Source organism: Moschus berezovskii, chromosome 12, assembly GCF_049115385.1.
Source record: "Moschus berezovskii isolate FMDL1 chromosome 12, NW_MosBer_1.0, whole genome shotgun sequence".
NCBI lineage: Eukaryota > Metazoa > Chordata > Mammalia > Artiodactyla > Moschidae > Moschus > Moschus berezovskii.
In genome coordinates this window covers 76,020,754-76,039,779 of record NC_142471.1, presented here as the reverse complement: position 1 = coordinate 76,039,779, position 19,026 = coordinate 76,020,754, and the positions used below count along the sequence as shown (strand labels likewise).

Here is a 19,026-nt window from a genome sequence, read left to right as displayed (position 1 = left end):
TAACATGTGGACATAGATTATTCAGAAATTATCTGCATGTGATTCTAACTGTGACTCTGGTTGACCATGAGGTCTAAGATCTTGATCTAATTTTAGTACTCTCTTTTAAGAGTTCTTTGTGGAAATTTGTTGTGTGTGTATTTAAAAACTGTAGAAAATAGTAACAAATATAAGGAAAGAAATTCCTTAATAGAATGGATCCTTTCTGGGTTAAGGAGTTGTCTTGTAATGAAGTGGACTTTGATTATAAGGAAAAATAACTTACAGGCAAGCTGATTGTATTAAGAGAAAAAAGATCTTTGTGTATATTCTGAACTTTAAGCCATAAAACTTTTTATATTAAATTGATTCTTGGTCATTAGTTTCTTGCCTTTTCACTCCTTGTAGCTGATAGGAAGGTGATTTCTTTGTGCTCTTATTAAACGATATCATATTCCCTTTAAATATTTTATGAGCAACTCTTTGAAAGTAGCTTACATTGGGAGAAGAAAATACTTTGATTCCCACACATTTTTCCTGTCTGGCAATTGTTCATCTGTGTATGTCATTTTTTGTTTTTTTCAGCGTAGGTCATTTTTACATGTCTCACTGTACCGTTATCATTTTGTATTCTGTTTTATTCACTTAGTATAATAGTGTGAGCATTTCCCATTTTCTCTGAGATTTTAAATAAATGATCCAAATGGAAACTGTGTTTAGTGGCTAGGCTGCTTTATTTACCCATTCCTCCTGTTTTCAGATGTTAAGAGTGTTTTTTGAATTTTTTTTTTGCAATTACCAAGCACCTTGTAATAATATCTTTGCATTTATCTTTATTTAGGATCTTTTTCCTAGGATATTGTAGGTGGGAAGGCTTTTGAATTTTTAAATTTAGGTGTATTAAATTTGGGAACGTTTTAGGATATAATACTGAGGGAAATAGTTGAGTGAAAAATTAAATGGATAGAAGTCCTTTTACTTTTAGATAGCTTTGGTAAGAGCCTTTGGGAATTCCCTCCTTGTTGAAGATGAGACATAAGCTGTGTCCTGTAGGTTGGACAGTTGGAACATGGGGATTGAGAAAAAAGTAAGCTTTTAATGTACTCCCTATAACAGAGGAACCTAGCAGCTTATAGTCTGTGGGGTCACAAAGAGTCAGACATGACCAAGAGACTAACACTTTTCATACTATGTGGGAGACCCGTGAATTTACCACACCCCAGTGGTTTATAACCAACTTCCTCGTAGGTGCCCAAAGGTGGTGTGACAGAGATCTCAGCTGCCAACAAAGCTGAGGAATTCCGCAGGTAAGGATCATTCTGGGGGGACCCTGTGAGTCTTGTGCTCCTGTCCTTGGCAAATTCACTGAAACTGGACGGGGCCCTGATTCCTGGCACAGTATGAACCTTTAGGCCGCTCTGCTCTGTGTGTGTCTTTCTGTTCCAGGCAGCAGGCTGACTTTGTGGACCTGAGCTTCCCAACCATTTCCAGTACGGGACCCAATGGCGCCATCATTCACTACGCGTAAGGCATGCGGAGGAGCACGCTGCCTGGCTTTGCTGCTGCTTCTGCACAGGAGCCTGAGCAGGGGAGAGACATTGTTTTATCAAAGGCCCCTGCACCCACCTCCATGTGTCTGTTGAGATTGTTCTTATGTGTGAAATAAGATCTTTGAGGTCTTCTTGTCTCTCAATCCGAAGCCTCTGCCTTTTGGGAGCAACTCTTGGACACCGATGTTGCCCATCGACGTTGTCCATGATGTAGTCAAATGGGTCATCCCTCTTTCCTTCTGAGACTGCAGTATCTGTCGTCATAATCCCTGAATCTTAATAGTTAGAAGTTTTAGTGTTTTTCTTTTCTGACGGCAGCAGCCTTCTTGATGCACTAGTCCAAACATCCTGTGAGCTCCGTGACCTCCCTACCAGACAAGCTTACCACTAGGTTGTGGAGCACCCTGTTATGTTTAAGGAGATAATCTGTACCCTCCCTTTCCTCCCCAGCCTATGGGGATTTGTACCACACGAGCCTGTGGACCCACAGAGCCAAGCTTCCTTCTACTGTGAGACCAGGAGGGCACTGATGAATTTCAGAGAGCTAGACCCACCTGTGGAGGTGGTGGGAGATGGAACTAGGCTTCTTGCATGGGCTCCAGCTTCAGCTTCACCTGGCTCACGTGGTTTTGCCTCTTGTGGGGTATCTTGAGTTCTTTGCTTCCCATCTGTGACATGCATCATAATGGAGCACTCTGGCTGTTTCACTATGCTGTACTTGGGCACAAGTCCCCCCTCCACCCTTTTTACTAATCGCTTTTAGAGTTTTTAGTCTTGGGACAAATTTTGAATCTACTGTGTGGAAGACAGTCATGGGTGTGGCTGTACAGTTCTCTCATATTAATGCTTCTGTTCCAACATTAAACTATCAAAAGGACTTGAGTTCTTGTCTTATATTTAGCACAGGTGATGAGTTTCCTTCCTGGATATGACCCTAGAACTTAAAAAAATAATTTCAGTCCAAGTGGGGAGAATCTCACTTTTCCTTTGTGTTTCTTCATTGTGGCTATGAGAAGCAGGGTGCTGGGCCCATATCTGGTGGTCTTTTCTAGTCATTGGGATCAAGTGCCTACTGGCCCCCTTCCTGCCTGCAATTGAAGGAGAACCTCTGCGAGACCCTCTCTGCACCGCAGGGCAGAGACTTGGAATGCTTACGTCCCGTCTAGCTTTTCCCAGTGCAGTGTGTTGTCTGGAAGGAGATACGGAGGAATCAAATTACTTTAAAAAATACCTCACATTCATTTGAAAATAGTGCTGTAGTATAAGAGCATCATGATCTACTCCTTTCCCCAGCAAAAGTCTCTTTAGTTTTTCTCCCAAAGTGAGACACTCACCTTCTGCCCCTCTGGTGGTCTAGGAAGCAAGTGGGGAGGCTCCCAGTGGGGTTAGGACTGAGGGAGAGAAATGGAGGCTTGAGGCAGGGGACTGAACACCCCCACCCCCACCCCGCAGATAAAGACAGATGACTCCAGACTGCTGTCTTCTCATTTCCCAGCTTGGTCCTCTTGCTTCTATTGATGATTATTTTTGTAGTTTTTACAGTTATCTCATGAACACTTATTTTGTTCTAGTCACAAATGGAGGTAGATATAAAGAAATATGTTATTCTTCCTTCTCTTGAGCTCCTTATCTAGTTGGGGAGATAGGTTGATTAGTCTTGAGTAGAAGGTTAATATTACTTGCAATAATTAACCTATTGGGTAACTTGGGTTTAGATATACTTTCAGACTTATACAAGTTGTTAGAATAGTACAAAGAACTCTTGTATTCCCTCCTCCTGGATTCAGGAAGCATTTACATTTGTGGAATAATTAACTTGTAATTAACTTTCTTAGGCCGGTCCCTGAGACGAATAGGACCTTGTCTCTGGATGAGGTGTACCTCATTGACTCGGGTGCTCAATACAAGTAAGTGAATCGGGGCTACTGGAGAGCCTGACTCTGCTAAGCCAGGGCAGTGGAGTAGGTGGACGGGCCAGGCTCCAGCCGAGATCTCTCAGCGGGCCGTCTCATCCTGCGCCGGCCACTCATGGAATTGTTCCCATGTCTTGTCCTTTTCCTCACCCCTTGTTGAAAAAGCCCAGTTGTGATCCTGTTCCCACAAAAGACTGTTTGTTAGAAGTGTTTAGTCCTTGGCTGGAAGCTGTTAACTACTAAATAAATAACTGAAAGTAGGCTTTCAGACAGAGAAGGCGATGGCACCCCACTCCAGTACTCTTGCCTGGAAAATCCCATGGACGGAGGAGCCTAGTAGGCTGCAGTCCGTGGGGTTGCGAAGAGTCAGACATGACCGAGTGACTTCACTTTCACACATTGGAGAAGGAAACGGCAGCCCACTCCAGTATTCTTGCCTGGAGAATCCCAGGGACGGCAGAGCCTGGTGGGCTGCCGTCTATGGGGTCGCGCAGAGTCGGACACGACTGAAGCGACTTAGCAGCAGCAGCAGCAGGCTTTCAGAACCATTGGGAAGTCTTCTGTCCCAGCCCATAAGCCACCTGCCAGCTCCCCAACTTGCAGTGACCTCAGGGTCTTGGGGAAGTGAGGGCTTAATTTTAAAAGGATGAATGAGAAATGAGGGTCATCCCTGAGTTTCTGAATTTCTTTCTTCATGCCTTGCTGCATTCACAGTCATCATCTAGAATAGTTTCTCAGAGAACCCAAGATTTGATTGGGTCTTGAGGTGGAACCCACGAGGAGGAGCTGGAATAGGTGTTGTCTGCATTGAGAGAGCATGAGCCAGGCCTTTTAATACTCCATTTTCCCCTGCAGCTGGGACGTTGCCTGGTGGAGAGCCTTGTTACTAAATGAGCTCAGCCAAGTATGTGGAAGCCACAATCTAGCCTGGGAAGTATGGGTTGGTGTTAATAACAGCCTAGAGCTAAGCGTATTGAGATTACTTGGGGAATGGTGTAACTGTGGGTCACTTCTGCATTTTAGCAGCATTCTAGAAGTTATCCTTTCTCTGTTGGGGGTGGATTGGGGTGTTCTAAAAGAGGCATTTGGGTATTTTTAGGTTCTAGTAAACTGCTGGCCATCCTGACAGGAGGAATTAGAGTTTGACCTTCTTTTGCGAGAAGGTCCACTTCCCTTTCATTTGTAACCCCAGGAATGGTGTCTTCCATGAAACAGTCTTCACATTGTAGACTACGAGTGTGTGTGTGTGTCAAGGCCTGACTGAGTTCATGCCCACTGTACTGGGCCATCCTTGCTTTCACACAGTGTCTCATTTTATTTTCTATAATAACTTTATTTAAATATAATTCAACTTATTAAAGTGTACAATTGATGATTTTTAGTTTGTTCATAGAGTTGTGCAACTATCACCACCATCAATTTAGAGTATTTTCATCACCCCCCAAAAAAGAAACACTATATTCCCATTGGCAGTCACTTTCCATCTTCCCCTAGCTAGGGAACCACTAATGTACTTTAGTCTGTGTGCACTTGCCTGTTCTGGACATTTCATATAAATGGAATTGTATAGTGTTAATATATGGTGTCTGACTTCTGTCACTTAGCATAATGCGTTCAAGGTTCATCCATGCTGTAGCAGGCATCAGTACTTCATTCCTTTTTACTGCTGAATACTGTTTCATTGTATGTACATGCTGCATTTTGTTTACTCATCAGTTGTTGAACATTTAGGTTGTTTCCATGTTGGGGATATGAAGAGTAATGCTGTCGTGAACATCAGTGTACATGTGTTTGTGTGGACATTCTCTCGGGGGTTTACTCAGGGGAGTAGAAGTGCTGGGTCATAAGGTCACTCCATGTTTAAGAGACCTTTCATGAACCAGCAAACTGTTTTCCCAAGTGGCTGTACTATTTTACACGTCTGCCAGTCAGTGCATGAGGGTTCAATTTTCTCCGCATCTTCGTCTGTCTCGTATTTGAGGAAGAGCTTCTTTGGAGTGAACACTCACTTGTCCTTTCTTTTGGGCAGGGATGGAACCACAGACGTCACTCGCACCATGCATTTTGGAACTCCTACGGCTTATGAGAAGGTAAGAGAACACTCGAGAGGCCCTCTGCTTTCTCTGACCACTCCCTGTCATGAAAAGGGATTGTATAAATAAGTTACACGTGGGACAGTAAAATAGCTCATTACTGTGGAGTCAGGGTTATCTGCTTTATGACATCCATTTAATTGATTATTGGAGAGATTTTAAGAGCATTCTGTCTGCTAAGGTCAGGCTCAGATTCAAGTTTAAACAACTTTAGCCTTCTGTGGGGAAGGGAACAGGGTAGTGAATTTTTTTTTTTTTTTTTTTAATGAACAGTGTCTAGATTTGATTCTGAAAGCTACCCCCCTTCTTTTTTCAGTTTCATTGTTCCTATTTATAGGCTCAGCTCTCTAGGAACCCTCTGAAATGACATGCATTGCTCGGTGTCTGGGCTTTCCAGCATACAGCTATAAGGTAGAGAGTATGTGCGTTAGGAGTCTAGACACTGGGCTTCAGATCTCTGCTGTTCACAGGCTCCATGACCCTGATACTCGACACTTAGACCATCATAAAAATGGGGGCAGAGTACTCACCTCCAAGGCTGGCTGGGAAGGTTCTGTGAGCCCAGCTGGTTCCTGGATCATAGCCACTACTTGGCAAATACTGGTTGAATCTCTGAGTCTTTCTCTTTTCCCTGGGAGCTCCTTCAGGAAGCTTGTCCAGCGGGGAGGGTTTTGTGGGATGCATCAGGGCAGATTTCCTATTGCTGGCCCCTCATGTCCTTCATTAGTTGGCACCAGCACCTTGGACAAGTTTGACCTTGGGTCCGGATACCTTTAGTTGGGGCTTCCTTGGTGGCTTAGACGGTCAAGAATCTGCCTGCAGTGCAGGAGACCTGGGTTCAATCCCTGGGTCAGCAACATCCCCTGGAGAAGGGAATGGCTACCCACTCCAGCATTCTTGCTTGGAAAATTCCATGGACAGAGGAGCCATGGAGTCGCAAAGAGTCAGACACGACTGAGTGACTAATACACACACCCCTTTGGTTCCTGTGCTGTGTTCAATCTGGACCAGATTGAACAGTGTGCGGTTTAGTGCTGACTCTGCACCTTACTGGCAAGCCACTACCCATCCAAACAGCACTTTCTTGTCTGGGCGGTAAGGACTAAATGCTGAGTACAGATAGTGGCGAGGTGCACAGAGAAGTAGCAAGACCACCTGGCTCCAAGGCCAGATGCTGCCACTTACGGACTGTGTGACCTGGCATGTTAATTGCTTCATTCCCCTGTGAAGTGAGGATGGCAGGAGTGCCTCCATCATGAAGTGTGGGGTTAGACACACAGTGCTTAGTATTGTGCCTGGCACCGAGGAGTAGCTTGATAGTGTTAGGTAGTGTAATCAATAGTTCTTACTACTTTTTCTCAGTCTTTCTGAGGCTCTGATGGCAGAGAGTTCATTTCAAGGGAAAGACTAGTGGGGTCATCTCTTGGACAGTTCTCTTTTACTAAATTGACTTACTAAATTCAAGATTTTCTAGAAAATTGGTCCCAAGGCCAAGTTTTTTTTCCACCAGATTTTTTCCTCGTCCCCTGATTTTCTCTGTGGTATTGCTGTAAACAGTGGAAACAGTGTCAGACTTTATTTTTTTGGGCTCCAAAATCACTGCGGATGGTGATTTCAGCCATGAAATGAAAAGACGCATACTCCTTGGAAGGAAAGTTATGACCAACCTAGATAGCATATTAAAAAGCAGAGACGTTACTTTGTCAACAAAGGTCCGTCTAGTCAAGACTATGGTTTTTCCAGTGGTCATGTATGGATGTGAGAGTTGGACTATAAAGAAAGCTGAGCGCTGAAGAATTGATGCTTTTGAACTGTGGTGTTGGAGAAGGCTCTTGAGAGTCCCTTGGATGGCAAGGCGATCCAACCAGTCCATCCTAAAGGAGATCAGTCATGGGAGTTCATTGGTAGGACTGATGTTGAAGCTGAAACTCCAATACTTTGGCCACCTGATGCGAAGAGCTGACTTATTTGAAAAGACCCTGATGCTGGGAAAGATCGAGGGCAGGAGGAGAAGGGGATGATAGAGGATGAGATGGTTGGATGGCATCACCGACTCAATGGACATGGGTTTGGGTGGACTCCAGGAGTTGGTGATGGACAGGGAGGCCTGGCGTGCTGCAGTTCATGGGGTCGCAAAGAGTCGGACACGACTGAGCGACTCAGCTGAACTGATTGCTATAAAACCTTAAGAGGCAAGGTTTTCAGAACTACCTGAAAACTGCAGGATGAAAGCATCTATGCCCATCTTGAACATGCTCCCCGGGTTTTCTTTGGCAGGAATGCTTCACATACGTCCTCAAGGGCCACATAGCTGTGAGCGCAGCGGTTTTCCCGACTGGAACCAAAGGTAGGTGGTGCCTTCTGTCACATGGCAGGCTTTTTCTTGTTCAGGCACCAAGCATGTCTAAATTTGGGTGAAAACACATGTCTTCCCCTTGCCATAACAGCCCCCAGACTACTCCAGGCCCAGCCTGGGCAAGTGGGGATGCTGCTGAACTGAGCGGAGAGGACCTCCAGGGAGCCAGACTTAGGATCAGGTCCAGGGTCAGCTGTACCTCCCTCCTGACCACTTGTGTTGGGTGACCTTGGGTGGGTGGCTCTCAGGAGAGGGCAGCAAGGCATGAAGGCCCCAGGGGAAGCTGGTGCAGCCTCCTGTCTGCCCCGGGTGTTGGGCCAGCGCTCCTTTTAGGACTCGTGTTGGGATTTATTTTACTGGGAGCCTGACTTGAGAACTAGACCTTGTTGCTTGAGGACTGGTGGTTGGGCCATTGCATGGGAAGTTGATAAGACCTGGTCCTCGAATCTGCTGAGACTGCCATGGCACTCATCTCTCTGGGCACCACTTTCCTCATGCTTGCAGTCTGGTTAGGATCTCATTTTGTAGTTCCAAAACTGTAGAGTTCCAGCACTGGGAAGGGAATGTTCATGTCATCTACCGCAGCCTTTACGTGCTGCTGGCGACGTCCCTGACCAGCATCGTCCAGCTGTCGAGTGAGCTCCAACTGGTGGGGGAGCTGTCCTGCTCAGGAACTCTGGTTGTCAGAAAGTTCTTCTTTGTGCTGGACTGAAACCTGAATCCTCCAGTAACTTTTACCCGCTGGTTGCTGTTTCATCTTCCGGAGCCAAACCTAACAAATCTAATCTCTGAAGTGCTTTGCAAGTTGGAAACTACTGTACAGATATCACCAAGTGGTCCTTTATGTGTCTTTCAGGCCACCTCCTTGACTCCTTTGCCCGCTCAGCATTATGGGATTCCGGCCTGGATTACCTGCATGGAACGGGGCATGGTGTTGGGTCTTTTCTGAATGTTCATGAGGGTCCATGTGGCATCAGTTATAAAACATTTTCTGATGAGCCCTTGGAGGCCGGCATGATCGTCACTGATGGTAGGTGGCCCTCACCTAGAGGCTGCGTGTGGATCCTCTGCCTTTTTGAAAGCTCTGTGTTGTTTCTTATATTTTAATTATTATAAAGTAAATTGGAAAAAATTTGCCCCTTTCATCACTTTGGGCTTCCCTCGTGGTTGAGATGGTAAAGAATCTGCCTGCAATGCAGGAGACCTGGGTTCTATCCCTGGGTCAGGAAGATGCCCTGGAGAAGGGAATAGCAACCCTCTCCAGGATTCTTGCTTGGAGAATTCCATGAACAGAGGAGCCTGGTGGGCTACAGTCCACGGGGTCACAAAGAGTCAGACCCAACCGAGCGACTAACACTTTGACTTCCTGTCACTTTGAATTAGACAACAACCACATTTTTTGATTATAAAAGTGATAAATATTTATTGTAGAAAATGTGAGACTATGGAATGATATAAAGAAGAAAATGAAAACCATTTGTAATCCAGCCACCCAGGGGAAACATGACTTAACATTTGGATGTGTTAACTTGTGTCTCTATATATGTGCATGACTTTTTTAGTATCATTGAAATTGTGTCTGCATCATTGTGTCTTACGGCACTGCCCCATACTTTGTTTGGCGGATTTTCTGTTATTTTACTCCCTACCCTGCAGCCAGTTCTCAGGAATTCCAAGCCTTTCTCTCTCTGGACCTCTAGATAAAAGTGCCTCACGGGAAGAGGTGTATCTGGGCTCTTGCACTGGATTGAGTGGCCCTTCCTCTGTTTTCCCTTCGGAGAAGTGTAGTCATCCCAGGAGTGAGAGCTTCTCTGTGCATGTCTTCATTGTGGGCTGTTCCTCATGCAGGGGTTTGGTTTGTTTTAGAGCCAGGGTATTATGAAGACGGGGCTTTTGGAATTCGCATTGAGAATGTTGTCCTGGTGGTGCCTGTTAAGACCAAGGTGAGTAATGATGTATTTATTTTGTTTTAAAAATTCCCTTATTCCTTAATGGGGGAAGATGAGGACTTTTGTCCTTCAAACCAAGAGCATGCCATTCTGGGGCCAAAATGGAGTCTCCTTCCCTCATATTGGGGTCTTTCCTAGAATTCGTTCTCTTCTGCAAAGCTAGAGAGAAAATCCTGAGTGAATGGGGACCCTGAACGGGACCTCAGGCAGGCCCCTGCTTCATGTAACTTGGGGCTCTGAGTTTACTGGCGGCAGGGTCTCAACATGAAACCTTCACTGTGTGTGTGTGGGCATGAGGGGGGAGCTGGTGGGGGGTGCTTGTTTAAAAGCTCCCTCCAGATGTTGAAACTGAACCTCCATGACTGGGACCTGGGAACTATTTTCAACAAATGCCCCAGATGATTTTTATCAGATAAAACTCAGGAAGCCTGAGCTAGCCGCTGGGTCAGGTACCACAGATGGGCGATAAGACAGATGTGGTGCCTTCTCCCCATCACATTACCAAGAGGAGGCAGGTTTTAGGTGCTGGGCTTTAGCTCCAAGACCTGTTTGCTCCTCCTCCACAGCTGGAGGGAAGTGACTTCCTGTGCCTGCAGGGAAGCTGGCCACGGGGTCTGCTCTCTGCTTGCACACTGACGTCACTGGAGCGGCCTCACCCCTCCCCATCCCACAGCCAGGAAGAGACTCAGCATGGCCCATGCCCTGCCATCCATGCCTTGTGCACTAGGCAGCCCTCTGAACATCACCTGAGGGGCAGCAGGCCGCGTACTTGATGTTAAAAAAAAACCCCAAAAAGATCTGCTGGGGGCTTACAGCTTAGCAGAGGCTTGAGAACCGAACCGGAGATGAGCCTGCTTCTGTATGCCCGGCCCCCTGCCGTGCCTTCTCCCAGCAGACAGGAGCCTTGTGCACCTGCTAACCAGGTCCTCAGCACTCTCTCTGGCCTTTCCTGAAGGCGCAGGCTGTGGTCTGCACAGTGGAGCAGCTCTTGGAAAGTGGCCTTGCCCTGTCCGTGTCTCCTTCATCTGTTGGAAATGGTGACCGGCTCACCACTCTTGATTTCTTGTTACACCTGGCTGAGGGGCGGTTGTGTCTGGGAGAGTGATCTCAGGTGGGTCATCGTGGTGAAGAGGAGTAAACACTCCTATTGTCTTCCCTCTCCCATAGTATAACTTCAACAACCGGGGAAGCCTGACCTTTGAACCTCTGACTTTGGTTCCAATACAGACAAAAATGATAGATGTGGATTCTCTGACAGACAAAGAGGTAATAAGGGAGTCCTGGGGCGGGGGGCAGAAGTGTGTGCGTAGGGTGGGGGGTGGAGAGCTGCCGAGTCCTCCCGTTCATCCTCACTTTTAAGTCCTTCTCCGCCCTGTGTCCTCCCCTCCATTCTCACTTTGAAGTCAAAGTCTAGGCCAGTTGAGTTGGAACATCCTATGTTTCCCCAGGACTGTAGGTGCTTTTCCTGTAGTTGTTGGGTTTCGAGGTAGATAACAGCCCTGTTCAGAGAAGGGAATGGCACCCGACTTCAGTACTCTTGCCTGGAAAATCTCATGGACAGAGGAGCCTGGTGGGCTGCCGTCCATGGGGTTGCCAAGAGTCAGACATGACTGAGCGACTTCACTTTCACTTTTCACTTTCATGCATTGGAGAAGGAAATGGCAGTCCACTCCAGTGTTCTTGCCTGGAGAATCCCAGGGATGGGGGGAGCCTGATGGGCTGCCGTCTTTGGGGTCGCACGGAGTCAGACACAACTGAAGCGACTTAGCAGCAGCAGCAGCCCTGTCTGCCCCACCCTTGGAGGCTGTAGTGTTCACAGGTGGGAATGCACAGTGTGCTCCTGCCTTTCAGGAGGGCAGGAGCCATATCTGCTGGGAGGCATGTTTAGCAAACATGGACCATGTGTCTTCCCACAAAAAGCCAGGTGGGCAGCGGGGCTGTTGGCTGTTGCACACACCAGATTGTTTTCTCGTGTTGCTTGAAACACTAAGGAACTGAGAAGCACAATCTATGATCATATGCGTGGTTTTCACACAGACAAGGAGGTGGGTGGTTGCTCTGGGCTCTGAAACCCTTCACAGAGCAGAAGCATGGCCATGCTCACCTGTCAAGCTCAGAGGGTGACAAGTCTTGAAACCCCTTCAGACCCTTGGGTGGGTCCCCAGGCTCAGGTCCAGAATTCTGGAGGCAGACTGGAAGGGTCAGGCAGGCGATCAAGGTCAGAGCAGGGACGAGGGTCAAAAATAGTAGAAACAACACCACTCCAGCCATCTGCTGTCAAGTGGCCAGGCTTGAGCCAGGAAGACAGAAGCCAGAGGGATGCCAATTCCAGAGCAAGGCAGGTGGTCGGAAGTCCAGCACAAAGCAGACTAGCAGGAGCCAAAGGCAGGACAGCGTGGTGGGAATAAGAGGTGGTTGTTACCAGGGGCAGCCGCGGGCCTCACCCCAGGGTCCGTGAGGTGGGACTGTATCCTCAGTGGAGCCCGCGTGGGTCTTGTTCTTGGCACCAGAGGAAGGTGCCTCTGCGGGCTGAGGAGCCCCTGCTACAGGCCTGTGGGGTGGGGCTGTCTCCACCAGAGGCCCCTTCTGCCTCATCCAGGTCACAGATGGCCGACAGGAAGGTCAGCCACCTCTCACTCTGATGTCCTCTGTGAGTGGGCACTTCTTCTTGACCTTGTGCCCTGGGTTCAGCCAGACTTCCTGCTCACAGGACTGACCCAGGCCCCCCGAGGCTGCTTTATTCAGGTCAGAGAGGGATACGGAACAGGAAGCAGCACCAGGGGTGTCTCGTCAGCAGGAGGACTCTCTCCTGTGGCCCCGGGGCTCTTCCCTGGTCCCCACAGGGGTAGCTTAGGTGGGCGCGGATGAGAACACAAAAGTAAGCTTGGGAGGCCCCCTGCTTACAACCCTCAGCCCCAAGGAACCAGTCTCTTCTCATGGCCCCCAAGCACAGCTTCCAGGGTCTTAGCAAGAGAGTCTACTACTAAGTTGCTTTGCACTCTTGGACGCTGAAGGCTGTGTTGTCTGCCAAGTAATCCTGGGTTAGAGAGGCCTTACTGTCCATGTGAGCTGTACTGGTCAGGAGACATTTCTCCCATGTGACCTTCCACTTTATCCAGGGAAACAGCGCATGAGGAAAGTTAAGCGAGGCCAGTTTTTCCTTGAGGGAGAGTTTTGTTAACCTGTGACTCCCCCATGACGTTGTCAAAGACCGGTACACTCTGTCTGGTCCAGTGTTCATGACTATATCTTATGGACTCAAATCACTGAACTATTCTTTTAGTCGTCAGTTTTTGTAGGACAGGGAATTTTATTATAAGCAGAGTATATTTATTATCTCTTTTAGCAAAAGTGTTCATTTCCCATATACCACTCAATAAATCTGGGACTTCATTCTGTCTTAAGGCATAGAGATACCCCACACCAAGATCCTGCCCACTGAGCTTTGAAACTCCCAGCCATTGATTGCCCTTTACTGTCTCACAGTCTTAACAGTTTGGGGGTTGGGTCTGCATTCCCACCCATCTGTCACCAGGTGGCAGCAGAGGACTTTGGACATGAGTGTGGGCGCTGCAGGCTGCCAGGGCCTTTGTGGTAAGGCTTTGGCTGCTGACGGGGGTCCCCTTTTCCCCCAGCCAAAAGGCTCTTGGGAGTTTCTCTGCAGCCCCTTGTTGCTCCTGTCTCTTGTTGCTCCTTGTTGCTCCTGTCTGTTGAGCTGCCTTACAGCCCTGTCTGGCCTTGCTGCTGACATGTAGCAGCTTGCTTGCTTTTGGTACCGCCACCCGCCCCAACATGCCCCCACCTCCCAGACAGACTAGTGACTCTTATCAGTGGGAGTTGGAGTCCCAGTTGGGTCAAAGCCATTGGCAGCATCATCCCATCTGTCTGATGTGAAGTGGGCAGGCCCCCTTCATGGACAGTAGAGGGTGGGTTCTGCTCTAGGTGGAACTTGCTTTCTTCCATACTTTAGCCTCCCTCCCTCCTCACGAGGAGGAGATCTGACCTTTTACACATGCACAGCCTCTGTCATCAGGTTCAGCACGTCAACACCCCCCCCACACACACCCCAAGTCCTTCCTTTTTGCCTCCTTTTTTATCTGCTGGTGTGGTGGCCTCATTCAACTGAGCATCTGAAAGTCAAGCTTACTCCCCACCCCACTCTGCAGCACAGCCCTTGACCACCAGAGTCTTTGGATGCATCTGGACGGCCACACTGGCAAGACTCTCATGGACCTAGCTGATCCTACTTTATTCAGCTTTGTAGGTGGATATGGAATAGGAAATTCAGTGCCTCGGTAGGACAACCTCAGGTGTGTCTTCACAGCGGTCGAGGCAGTAAGGGTGGGTGCTGGAGCCACGAGGCCCCCTGCCCCTCTCTCTGTCATCATGGCTTCCAGGCAGGGGGTCTGTTGAAGGGAACTCTGGTTACGAGTTTCTCTGTATTCAGAGGAGCCCAGAGCCACAGTCTGCCGTCAGGTTAAAGTTCCCTCAGAGTCACTGAAGCCCATGTGCGGCAGACGGTTCTGGGAACGTCTTCACCATCAGCCCTCTGGCTCGTCCTGTCTGTTTCCAGGGAGGCAGAACACAAGGAAGTTGCTGTCCCTGGGCAGGGAGAGAGGGTCCTGTGCTCCTTAACGCTCAACCTGTGAGCTCCGCGCGTGGGGCCCCGCTGCTCGATGGGCAGGCTTTGGGGCAGGTGTGATGGTGAAAGCGCGTCTGTCTTCCCTCCCTCTTGCAGTGCGACTGGCTCAACAACTACCACCTGACCTGCAGGGACGTGATCGGGAAGGAGCTCCTAAAGCAGGGCCGCCAGGAAGCCCTCGAGTGGCTCATCAGAGAGACGCAGCCCATCTCCAGACAGCCTTAATACCTCCTTGGTTTTTATAAAAAACAAAAAACAAAGCAACAACAACAAAAAAACCAAACAAAAATGCTCTGGGGAAAGGAGGAAGCCCGGCACACCCCTGACATCTCCCCCATGTCCCGTCCTTCTTCCTTACTGCTCCTTTTTACTTTTAGACTCTGAGAAGAACTGAGAGTGTTCTTATCCTCTTTGATATTTTCTTGTAGACACTCAATCTTTTATGATTTTTTTTTTTAATTGAATGAGCCAAGAATAAATCGCTGCCCCAGAAGGAGGGTTCCTACAAGCCGAGCACTCGATCGGGTGGGCGCCTCGAGCGGCCACAGGGAGCCCTCTGGCCGGCGCTGGTGAAGCTCTGCGACGGCCACGTTCCCGGTGCTAGCCCCTCATTCATGATCCCCTTCATGCACACGAGACTGTATTTATGAGCTGAGATTAAAATGTCAGAATCGGCTTCGTCTCTGCTGTTTCTGTCCTCCCAGAGCCATCTACCCTACTGTGTGTGGGGTAGGCTCCTCTTTAGGGCACATGTTCTAGGTTGGGGGGGGGAGTGCCCTTTGGGGAGACATCCCTGGCCTCCCTGTATCTCTTCTGACTTAATTTTCAGCCTCTTTTTCTTTTCTCTAGAAAGCCCAATGTTTTTGTTGAGTATTTTTATTTTTCTTCCCTGTCTCTGGTTTTAAAATGTCATTGATATAAACGAAACAAAAAATCATGTCAACAACGAGAACCTTCTGGATCCAGTCTGCAGTGGACAGTGTGGATGCCCCATTGTCTCACTGCTTGTAGGAAGTGGTCTTTGGCTGGTGCCTGTGACTTCTGTCCTTGGGCCTTCCCTGGACTTGCACACGTGGGGCAGCCTGAAGGGCTGGCAGAGCTTATGATTCTGAGGCCCCAGACTGTGAGGATTGGGTTGGGAAAAGAAACCCCTCAGCCCTTAGCCAGGATGTCCGAGGTGTGGTCTACACTGTCTCCTGGGGTTTCTCAGTGGGACCCAGCCCTTCTTGCTGATATGGGATCTTGTTCAATGACATACCCTTTAGTTTCTTCCTTCCCTCCTGGGACTCATTTTCCTTTTCTGCCCTCAATGTTTCCCGGAGTCATCTCCCAAGAGGCCATTTCCATGCAAATCCTTGTCTTCGGGTCTGCTGCTTTAGGAACCCAAGACATACCCTGTATGTATAACCACTATTTGTGGCATATTTTTGCCAATTTCTTTCTTTGTATTTAGTATTCAGTAGTATGTAGAATCGGAGAAGGCAATGGCAAGCCACTCCAGAAAATCCCATGGATGGAGGAGCCTGGTAGGCTGCAGTCCATGGGGTCACTAAGTCAGACACGACTGAGTGACTTCACTTTCACTTTTCACTTTCATGCATTGGAGAAGGAAATGGCAACCCACTCCAGTGTTCTTGCCTGGAGAATCCCAGGGACGGGGGAGCCTGGTGGGCTGCCGTCTATGGGGTCGCACAGGATCAGACAAGACTGAAGCAACTTAGCAGCAGCAGCAGTATGTAGAATGTGTGTGCACAGATAAAAGAATATTTATGCACACATGCACATCATATGTACAAACATCGGGCCATTCTATACATATGCGATTTCCTTTTTTAACTTGGCAATATATATACAAAGTTAGTTTTCCATATTGGTACACATAGATCCAATTGTTTTTAATGACTGTAGACTATTCTGTTGCATGGCTATATCTTTTTAAAACCAGTCTCATTGAATCTTAAATTACATCTTTGATTTGGGCGGTAAATCAAATCATCTTTGGATACGTTGGCTTTTCACCAAAGCATGGCTGGCATGGGCCAGTGCCCATTACTTTGTCCAGCTGGGGAGCAGAAAATGAACTAATCTGTATTTACTAGGGATTCCCTGGTGGCTCAGATGGTAAAGAATCTGCCTGCAAATGCAAGAGACCCAGGTTCCATCCCTGGGTTGGGCAGATCCCCTGGAGAAGGGAATGGCTACCCACTCCCATCTTCTTGCCTGAAGAATTCCCTGGACAGTGGAGCCTGGTGGGCTACAGTTCGTGGGGTCACAAAGAGTTGGAGACGACTGAGCAACTAACACATTCACTTTCAGTCTGTATTGAACCAGGGTGGCAGCAAAGAAAACTTGACTGATAGGGTGAACCTAAATTGACAGAATACCTACGAATGGACTTGTCAACATTTACACCACCCCTCCTGCCTTCTTTCCTCCCAAGGATCATTGATTCCAGCTTGCTGTGTGGGAGGAAGCAAGATAGACAGCCAGTTCTCCGGCTATATTTGTAACAAAGCTAGGAAAACACAGGAGCAGTGCCGCATAGTAACAGGATATATTTTGATCAGCCAGAGATCAATTGTTGAATGCCTTTGGTTCACCCTTGCTCATATTTCTAATATGTTCCATAAGATTAGACTTAAAACAGACATTTTTCCCTCTGATGATAGAACTTACTAATCAGCCTCTCATCCACCTGAAAGTTGGAGCCCCACCCTCACCCCCTTGAGGACTCAGACCATCTTCTCCTCTGTGACATCCCGAAAATTCCCCTTTCTCAGGAAATGGGAGCTGTGAGTTGCAGCTGTTTTGGAGTTTAAACAGATTGTAACTCAAGTGTGACGGCAACTCCACTGTTCGTTCACCAGGCTGTTTAAGCCTGTCACTTCCCAAAGCAGCCTCTGAACAGAGTTTGATTTAATTGGCTCAAGCCCAAGAAACAAAAATTTCCTGGTGCCAAGAGCTTCCTGACCAGACCTGCGTGTCTTGGCATGATGTCCAAGAGCCATAAACTAGGCGAGATGACCCCCAAAAGACCAAGGACCAAAATAAAACTGTGATGTGCAAGAGCTCAGAGGAGATGAGGGGGAGATAAAAATGAGGATCAAATGAATCAGTCTTCTTCACCTTAAATTATAAACAAAAGTTTGGGTGCAAAAGCAGGCATTATGCTAAATTTGTGGAAGAATTTCATGGAAGCTGCTCTTCTGTGTCTTTGCCTTGCTTCCTTTACCTTCTCTTGAAGTTTGAGGTACAAGATGGGATTCAAAAATGGCTATGATATGGGGCCTCTGCTGTGAATAGCCCAGAGACTGCCTTCTGGAAGCTTGCTCACCCTCTGGTTAAAAATCCATCTGTGGGGGGCTTCCCTGGCGGTCCAGTGGTTAGGCATCTGCCTGCCAATGCCAGGGACATGGGTTTGATCCCTGGTCCAGAAAGATCCCACATGCCGTGGAGGAACTAAGCTCCGGTACAACTATTGATCTCATGCGCCCTAGAGTCAGTCTGTGTCCTGCAACAAGAGAAGCCACCACAGTGAGAAGCCTGAGCATCACTACGAAGACACAGTTCAGCAAAAAAAAAAAAAAATCTGTGTTACTTATGCTGTGAGAGGGGCCTGCCCCACCAACCTCACTGTCAGCACCTATCCAGCCTAAAGGCCAGTGCCAGCATTTAGCCACCCCGCAGTAACAACCATTTATCGTCAGGTTGGAGCATGTATTCACGTACTCACAAGCTGTGACAGAGGGCTTGCCCTTGGTTTTTCCTGGCAGCTGGGGATTTATACCAACAATGACACAAAGACTCACAGGCTGCCTTTGGTGACACCTTTTAGCTTGAGCCCTGCTGGCTCCTAGGGAGAGACAGAAGTGGGCAGTCAGAGGGCTGGGAGAAGACAGGAAGGGTGCTTGGCAATTTTAATGCCAGTACTGTGGTAGCTGGTTCCTGAAAGCAGATGGAGTACAAAGAATGAGAAACTCATAGGATCAGAATTTGAATACAAAAATTCAGATCCTGGCAAGGTGATGGCCGTTGTGTCATAGGTTTTGAATCTCTTCAAATCATTCCCTAAAAACAGAGAGAAGCCGGCATAGCACACTAAAATTCATGGGTGAGATTTATACCAAGTATAGGGGACATGCATCCCCACAAACTTAAAAATATATATTTTTAATTGTAGTAGAAGTCATATATTATAAAACAATTTTAACCATATTTAACTGTACATTTCAGTGGCACTAAGTATATTCACATTGTTGTGCAACTGTCAACAATCATCCATGTCCTGAATTTTTCACCTTCTTAAACTGAGTCAGTGCAGGGTAACCAGTGTTGTCAGCAGCTGTGCAGAAGGACACCGAAGGAAATTATGAAGGGGTGCTTGATGGATTCGAGAACCCCAAAATAACCATCAGAAAAATTATTCTACCTTAAAGGAAAATGAATTCTTTAGTAGTCAAACGAATGATCCAGTCACACAGAAAATATATGAGATTGCCATTAGCTTTTGCAGCAACATTTTGGAGAAGAAGAAATGGAGTAAC

The 19,026-nt window shown here is 47.6% G+C and overlaps 1 protein-coding gene across 3 annotated transcripts in view; it reads left to right on the top strand.

The window, feature by feature from the left end:
- Positions 1-15,157, top strand: part of XPNPEP1 (X-prolyl aminopeptidase 1) — a 51,631-nt gene extending 36,474 nt beyond the window's left edge. For all 3 annotated transcript variants that reach the window (XM_055424693.2, XM_055424692.2, XM_055424695.2), the window contains 9 exons: positions 1,228-1,286; positions 1,426-1,503; positions 3,365-3,436; positions 5,472-5,532; positions 7,813-7,882; positions 8,748-8,921; positions 9,758-9,834; positions 11,008-11,106; positions 14,579-15,157. In XM_055424693.2, the coding sequence (XP_055280668.1) occupies positions 1,228-1,286; positions 1,426-1,503; positions 3,365-3,436; positions 5,472-5,532; positions 7,813-7,882; positions 8,748-8,921; positions 9,758-9,834; positions 11,008-11,106; positions 14,579-14,707 (819 nt within the window). In that variant the 3' untranslated portion in view covers positions 14,708-15,157. The remainder of the gene's footprint in view (positions 1-1,227; positions 1,287-1,425; positions 1,504-3,364; positions 3,437-5,471; positions 5,533-7,812; positions 7,883-8,747; positions 8,922-9,757; positions 9,835-11,007; positions 11,107-14,578) is intronic.
- The last annotated feature ends 3,869 nt before the right edge of the window (positions 15,158-19,026 follow it).